Here is an 8,281-nt window from a genome sequence, read left to right on the forward strand (position 1 = left end):
TCCATACAATTAAATTTGTTGAACCTCAAGTAATGTGTAATACAAAGAAATCACATGCAATGAACTTGGAAAGTTTTTTCATAAATCTTAGGACAAGGAACAACCTGTTTTTGTCGTTGAAAGTAGAGGAACCCAAACATGTTTATGGTTTTATTTAGTCACATGATAGCTTGTCATAATTGCTTGTCACATTGGAATTGGCACTGATGGTTTGTTCGAACACCCCAAGGAAACATAAGGTTAATATAGGTTACGAATCCAAAATGGTTGACAACCAAGATTTCAAAACCAACATGAAAAAAACGAACGAAAGGCCACCGATACAAGCATTCCAAAATGGGCCAAAACAAAGACAAATTTGTTTCCAGAACTTGATTCCCTGTACAACACAACCATAAGGTAGAAACATGGACAAAAGAGTAAGGTAGGGCCTATGCCACTCTCTACTAGCGGGTTAATTTGATGTACCCTGATGTGTTAGCCAACCATAGTCAAAGCCAGAGGCCAAGCTACAGTCTAAAAAGAAGCCTACTTCTGGAAGCAAATTTAGTGAAGTATCTTCACAAAACAGTTCAGTACACGGTGTGGTTGAGAATAGAGATTTGCATTTGTGATACTCTCCAGAATCATAACACACTTTTTCGAAATATTCTCATCAAACTACCCAAAACACCTCTAATATTGTAGACAATTAAGGCACCACAGCCATTCATAAGAGGGCATTGTATCAGGCAGTGAAAACTTTATGGGGGTGAAACAATAACCATAATTTAGATGATTGGACCCACATGACAAGTAGACAGCATCAAAAGAAAGAATCGTCAAATTCACTAGCTGCTTTGTCCTGTCAACAGGCATCCCTTTGTTTGCCGAGTGTTGTAAGACTTGCAGCTGAGGCATTTGTGAGCAATCACATGGAACAGAACCTCATTGTTTGCACCACAGTCATTGCACAGTATCCACACCTGCATCCACCAATATCATTGCACATCAACCATGAGATATGTAGAGCATGGTTATACACAATCACCATTTTGGCAAGCAAACAATCTGATCAAGGCCACACAGTACCATTTTATTTCGATATACTTCTGGCATCGGTGTAGTAGCAACCTGCATCAGCAAGAATTTGCTTTGAGCTTATTGAAGGTTTCAAACTAGGCATATCTGTTGAACTACTACTGACAGCAAGACACGCATTTACCTCTCTGTCAAGGTGTTCCCATGCCTTGGACATGTCAAAAATTGATTTTGAGCACATAGGGCAAGTGTACCTGCAAGATAGAGGCACAGACTTCAGACATCGCTGATTGATTAGCAGCGCCATAACTGCAGAAAATATGGGTAGTTTAGCTTACTTGGAGTGAGACCTCATCTCTTCTAAGCACTCCAGATGCATGGTGTGACCACACTGCAGGACTGTGATATCCTTTATAGAGTCGAATAAGTACTGCCACCAAAACAACAAACATGTTACACACCTACAATTAGTACACACAGTTCGGCACATCGAAAAAACATGAGATCAGAAGAGCAAAAGATAGACCTCAAAGCAAACTGGACAGTTATGCTGCATTGAATTTTCCACACATGGATGTCCATTCTTCAGTTTCATTGTATAGCAGCATCCTGCATACAGAACCCCATGTTAACCTCAAATGCATTCTGACAATGTAGCCAAAATGACCCAAGATTATTGATTAATTCTTAATCTGCCTTCTGGGTCCTGACAAGGCCTTAGGATCAACAACCTTCTAGGCTTCATGGTTTTCACATCATAAGGGCATAAGAGGACAAATTCCCATACTGAAGAAAGACTGGAAAAAAATTATTCTTGCATACTCATAAACGTATCTGGTTTATGTAAAACCTTGGAACCTTTGACAAATTATTGTAAAGCCAAGGACCATTGAATTTCCTATATTTTAAGGCTAGGTTATAGTGGGCACCTAACATAGTATCTGAGTCTGAATTGTTTTTGGATTGTTGGTGATATCATATTGGTAGGCTGGCCGTCACTTTGTCTGAATGACAATAATCTTCCTTGAAGGGACACAACAATTTGGATAAATGTGGTTGTAAGACACTAGGTCCTAAAATCACAACTCAATAAAGATTGAGAGAACCCAAGAAGAGCCCCTCAAATCTTATATATAGAAGTTGCACAGATTTGTACAAGGTAACCAGGACACCAGCCCGAGCATGATCCAACACTCTTCATATCAAATCATTGAAGCTGCCTTGCTGTCTTATTCAGGAATGGTCTTCTACACCCACTGCAATCTGCCATGAACTTATCTTCAACCTCAATCAAAGCCATGAAAAACTCCAACTTGCCTCAATAATGCCTCAATCACGAACTCTCCTGCTCAACTGGTAAGAATTTGCAGCTCCGACCCAAGTGCTGCCCCTGACTGCATGCATGGTCTACTGCCTCACTCCACATGCAAACACTACCCAACTATACACCCTATACCATTTTCCGCCTCATAGCACTGGAGCCGCGTCATTCCATCATGTCAATCACCCAGTATATAAGCACTTGGATGTGGACAGTGCCCAGATGCATTACATTCTGCTCCACAAGAAATGCAGCTGTCCCGAGTCACATAGCCTCTTCATTGATCCCAAGAGAGGGCAAGAAGTTGCGGACTCATCCAGCCGCACTACCTAGTGCATGGGGGCACCCTTGAACTTGAACAAATACTCGAGCTCCTTCCACACAGTGCCCTTCTTGTAACTGTCCCTTCTTGTAACTGTAGAGTAACGATTATTCCAGCACCAACAATTCTTCAAGCCAGTGAGCATCACCAACTCTAGCTCCTCCCGATCTAGGACCATGGATAATGGTACTGTGCAAAAAGAATAACATGAAACACCAAATGCATCTCCCAATAACAGGGCAACTCCAGCTGATAAGCCACATCATTTAGCTTCATAGTGATGCAGAAAAGTCCCTTCTTCTCTGGTGCTAGCTATAGGTGAAAACTCCCCAAACTACTTCAAACATTGCTTGAGATAGCACAATTCACCTTCACAAAAGATCAACTCGCATCAATGTTTCTCGGCCTTATTTTGTCGGTGCTGTGCCCATTAGCTATTCTCCCAAATCTACTTCAACAATCGATCCACATCCACAATAAGTTGAGAAAACACATAATTCCCAATAGAGATCTCCAATGCGCAGTTGAATATGTTAAGAGTTGTTACCTGGACACGCAGGCGCCACATGGCAGGCAGTCGACCAGGTGCCACGTGGCAGCAGTTGGACAGCAGTCAGTCGGACTGCAGCAGTCGGCTGCAACCTGTATTTTTTTAGGCATTATTTTCAGCCTATTTATAGGCTCTGTTTCCAGCAGTCTTGGTCAGTTGTGTCTCACAAATTTCAGGCTGCAGACCGTGGAAACTGCCCTCGGGGCTGACGAAGACCGAGATCTTCAAGGTGGAGACATACGCAGATATTCTCTCTGCACCCATGTATAATTCTGCATCCTTATACAGCATTCTTCACTGCAGATTTTGTGTTTCACTGTCTCTTTCTCTCTCTCTATTCACTCTTTGTCTCGGTCATTCACTTCCACATTGCTTCACTCCGACATGGTATTAGAGCATTGAAGGACTGACCCATCTAAAGAGGAGATTTCAACACGACACAAGGCTGCATATTCAGCGGTTCAAGTGCGAGCAGGTGGGCTGCGCATCAGAACAAGGCTGAAGCAAGCGTGGGCATGTGAGAAAAGAGAAGATTTGCTGAAGGTGGTGCTGTTTTTTTGCAGTTAGGGAAGGAAGAAGACTACGTTTTGGGCCTTCAAGTGCAGATTTTACCTTTTCATCGCCTTCGGCGGGTGACAAAGGAGCGGGACGAGCGAACAATAGCCCTAGCAGGCTGTATTTTCACAATCAAAGGGGGCTGCTCTGTGTTTTGTGCATGCCCATACCATGATAGAGCATCGTTAGACACCTCAATGTCTATGGGCAAAGGCTGTGGCGATCGAGGCTGTGGCTGAGGCTGAGACTTCAATAGATGAAGATTGAGAGTGTCCCTGAGGAGAGGCAACCGCAAGATGGACTGCGGAGGTCACGAAGGCACCAAGCACATTCAAATTTTCATCTCTCAACAAAGATATGTACCAAAGCTCTTGGTGACTTTTGAGATGGAGGATTGTCAGTCCATTTCTACTCCTATGGATCCAAACTAAAAGGCCACTTCACGCTCAAATTCTCCTTTGGCGGATGCTTCCCGCTACCATCAGCTAATTGGATCATTGATTTGGCTCCTCAACACATGGGTTGATCTATGTTTTGTTGAAGGTCTCTTGGTTGGGTTCATGAGTGCATCTCAGCAGGTGCATTGGCAAGCTGCTTAGAGGATACTACGGTTTCTAAGGGGGACCTCCAACCTCAGGATTTCCTATCCATCATGTACATGTGCTTCCAATGTTGTTCTTGCAAGTTGGAGTAATTCAAATTGGGTTGGCGATGTGAACCTTAGGCGGTCTACTACACACTATTATTTTATCTTGGATGCAGGTGTTATCTCTTGGAGTAGCAAGAAGCAGCCCACAGTAGCCCTCTCTTAGACTGAGACAGAGTATCAAGCCACGTCTTCTACCACATGTGAGATTGTGTGGCTTCTGCGTTTATTGGAGTGGAGAAGCTTGGCTGCCCCCAAACTCGTCCTACTATTCTACCGTGCAACAATGAGTGTTGCATTGCCTTGGCACGAAATCCTGTATTCCATGCCCAAAGAAGCACATATAGATCCACTACCACTTCATCAAGGAGAAGCTCCTAGATGAGACCATCAATGTGGAATACTGTATGACCGAAGACAATCTTGCAGATTTGTTTACGAAGACACTTCCCCAAACTCTACTTCACCAACTTTCTAGATCCCTTCGCCTTATACCTTGTCCAGGATCTGAGAGGGGATGTTAGAGTCATTACCTAGACAGCCAAGCGCCACATGGCAAGTAGTTAGCCAAATGCCACATGGCACCAGTCAGACTACATTAATTGCATCCGACCTGTATTTTTTTAGGCATTATTTTCAACCTATTTATAGGCCGTCTCCAACCGTCTTGGTGAGTTGCGTCTCACAGATTTCAGGGTACAGATCGTGGAGATTGCCCTTGAGGCTAACGAAGACCGAGAGCTTCGAGGTGGAGACATAGCAAATATTCTCTCTACACCCGTGTATAATTCTACATCCTTATACAGCATTCTTCATTGCAGATTTCCTGCGTTTCACTGTCTCTCTCTCTCTCTTCTCTCTTTGTTCACTCTTTGTCTCAGTCATTTGCTTCCATATTGCTTCACTCTGACAGATTATTCTCTCAAATTTGCTTCATCAATTGATCCATATCCACAATAAATTGAATTGCCACATAATTCCAGATAGAGATCTCCAATGTGCAGTTCAAGTTATTGCTACCTAGCCACCCATGTATTATCTCAAATAGTGTCCACATGGTGGAATTTGAACTACATTGATTGCATGCTCAAACAACATTGAGAACTGTCACTCATCCTTGGAAAATATAGGTAATGTCTACTTTACCTATAATTCAATAATGTTCATAGTATGAAGAAGGAGTATCACTCAAAACCAATGTAGTGTGTGTCCTTTGTCGTTTGTGATATGAGTACACACCACTTCAAAATATGCCTCTATAGCTGGTAAGAAAGGCTGCGCATATAGCCTTCGAAGCATAACATATATTATAGATTTGTTGTTTGGCCATCAACTTACAGTTTGAAAGTCTAAGCAAAGCTAGCAATCTACAATCATGTAGTATATCAAAAATCTAGTATCAATTGGACAAGAGAGAGTATAACTACAAAGGGCAAAAACTCACATTTCTCTTAGATACCCACTTCCATCATTCCCTACTAAACGCCATCCGTCATTGACCATAAAGTTTACACCATATAAAGTAGTACACTACCTACAAATCCCTTCTCATAACTTGTACTATCCCTACATATCATCAAGTTAACTTCCACATGCACACAACCCTTTTGCATAAACAACAAAGCCCTCTTCCTCTTCTCCAACAACTTGGCACCCACCAAGGTGGGCAAACCACAACCATGACCCTTAAGGCTTAAACAAGAGTCCTTGAGAAGACAAGAGAGCCACAAATGAAGTGCTCTATAGACTTGAACTCACAACCTCCATGTTGTAACCCTTAGGTAGCTTAGCCATTTAGGCAACCACTTTGAATATGCAAAACCCCTTTCTTCACAAAAAGAACATATTTGAGCCTCAAAAATTTACTAAAATAAGCTAAAATAGTAATGTCTTTACCACAACGGTCACAATGAAAGAAGTTGTCTCTGCCACCAACCCTGGCAAAATACACAAATAAACAAAGTCACATAAAGCATTACTACATGTTCAAATCACTTCAAGAAAACCAATTTTCAAGTGCATAAAACCAATCGCAATTGCAGTGTGCATTGTTCATTTGTGTCTTGCCTGCAAATGCCGCATGCATCACAATGAAACTGCCGTTTTGATATCTGCAAAAGACCACATATGTTAAACCTTTAGGTCTTTGGGAGCGTACTGTTTTGAAATGAAATAAATAAAAAACCCGCATAACATTGTTGCTTGGAAGCACTAATTCAGACATGCAATAACATCTAACGACCTTCAATTTACTAAGTATTCATGAACCAAACCTCATGGATGACCTTAACACTCTGAAAAATTACCTTATAAAACAAGGACAGCTACAACACCACAAACCTGGACCAACTAATTTGACTCTAAAAGAGATCGACAAGACTTACATCATCATCATAGAACTTGCATTTGTGACAAAAGTACTCCCCCATACAAATCCCACAATTTATGCATTTTTGTTGGGCCTGATAAGATTTGATAGGTGATGTCAAAATACTGACGGTAGAAAGCTTGGAACTTAGAGAAACAACAGTAGTAAAAACTGCAGTTTACCGTTTGTTCAGTGCTACACACAGCACAAATGACCTGGTCAATACAAAGCATAAAGACACTCCCGTTAAGCCATACTGCAAACATGCACTTGCTTAAGATATCAATTCACTGAATGGTCCGAACAATGATGGCATGAGTACCTTCTCAACTTTGTGCCGGGGTACTTCATGTCGTTGAGATGGATCTTCCTCTAGACCCTTTACAAGAACAAAGACAAGACCCTGAGTCGAAAAACAACCAGAGAAGATCCTGACCATGGCAAGTAGTGATAGAACTAACCTTTGCCTCGTTATGGCAATGACGACAGTCAAACACCTCATTGCAGCAAGGTGCTCTAATTTTGCATCTTCTCCTGTAATGCTTGCATCTGAAAACAGATCAAAATGGTGTCGAGATCAGGGACAGACAGCATACAAAACTGTCACGAAGTGAATACAGGAATAACAAGCGTACCCATGCTTCATTTGGCTTTCCTTTTGACTGTCCGGAGTAAACACAGACTCGCAATTCAGTTCTTTCTCGAGACCTGTTGTAGGGGGTTCAACACGTGGCATCCCCAACCTAACATCGAAAATGCTTACACCTGCCTCGAGTTTCAACAATGCTTTAAAACATCTGCGCTCGAAAATTGATCCAATCGAAGGGATTCACGGACCTACAGCTCCGTTGAGACGAGACAAGTGCATGCAAGGGTTCGATCAACCGTTTGAAAGAAGCTTCTGTAAAGCCGAGAGCCGTTTGGTCCGCTCCATTACGATGAAATACAAAAGGCTTTGGAAGATGGAAAAAGCTTACCAAAGGCATTACTGCGAGGGAGCAGCAAATGCTTGATGTTGCAGGATTGGAGGAGAAACAGCAAATGCTTGATGCAGGCGAACACGAAATGATCCGACGACGGGTGAGAAAAAGAAAGTAGTAGAGAGAGAGAGAGAGAGAGAGAGAGACTGTGTGTGTGTGTGTGTGTGTGTGTCTCTCCCCTTCTACTGCCGCTGCCTCTTCTGATTGAAGCATGCCGATGGCAAGGCCCTATGACTTATAAGAGCCTCTTGCCCGCGTAGAGGGCAGGCCCGGCAGACAACTGACGTAACGGGTGGAGTTGGACAAGTTCTAGTGGCCTTGGCCCTTGTAGAGTCGTACCTCATATGAAAAAAGTTTGGCCAGTCGAAGGTGTTCTACTCTATACGTGTCAGAATTTGATTCAATCAAAAGTATGCATCAACTTTTATAATCCAAAGGAAAAAAACATGGGTGTTCACACTAGCATTGGGAAAAATATAATTTTCATTATTTCCAATTACGAAAGTTTATGCACATTTT

The 8,281-nt window shown here is 42.3% G+C and overlaps 1 protein-coding gene across 3 annotated transcripts; it reads right to left on the reverse strand.

Annotated features, from left to right (window-relative positions):
- Positions 1-536: 536 nt before the first annotated feature.
- Positions 537-8,002, reverse strand: LOC148010797 (E3 ubiquitin-protein ligase RZFP34-like). 3 transcript variants are annotated; one of them, XM_087672279.1, is made up of 13 exons: positions 7,760-8,002; positions 7,418-7,619; positions 7,244-7,331; positions 7,105-7,161; positions 6,965-6,997; positions 6,799-6,876; positions 6,482-6,525; positions 6,311-6,351; positions 1,547-1,629; positions 1,359-1,450; positions 1,205-1,274; positions 1,072-1,113; positions 537-965 (listed from the first exon to the last, which is right to left on the reverse strand). In XM_087672279.1, the coding sequence occupies exons 2-13, from the start codon at positions 7,516-7,518 to the stop codon at positions 831-833; spliced, it is 864 nt and encodes a 287-aa protein (XP_087528405.1). In that variant the 5' UTR covers positions 7,519-7,619; positions 7,760-8,002; the 3' UTR covers positions 537-830. The 3 variants fall into 3 exon arrangements, with proteins under 3 accessions (XP_087528405.1, XP_087528408.1, XP_087528406.1); XM_087672282.1 differs by having other exon boundaries at positions 7,418-7,625; XM_087672280.1 differs by having other exon boundaries at positions 7,418-7,683.
- Positions 8,003-8,281: the final 279 nt, after the last annotated feature.

Source organism: Lygodium microphyllum, chromosome 29 (genome assembly GCF_053477565.2).
Source record: "Lygodium microphyllum isolate KBCC chromosome 29, Lygodium_microphyllum_v1.1.10, whole genome shotgun sequence".
In the NCBI taxonomy this organism is placed as follows: Eukaryota; Viridiplantae; Streptophyta; class Polypodiopsida; order Schizaeales; family Lygodiaceae; genus Lygodium; species Lygodium microphyllum.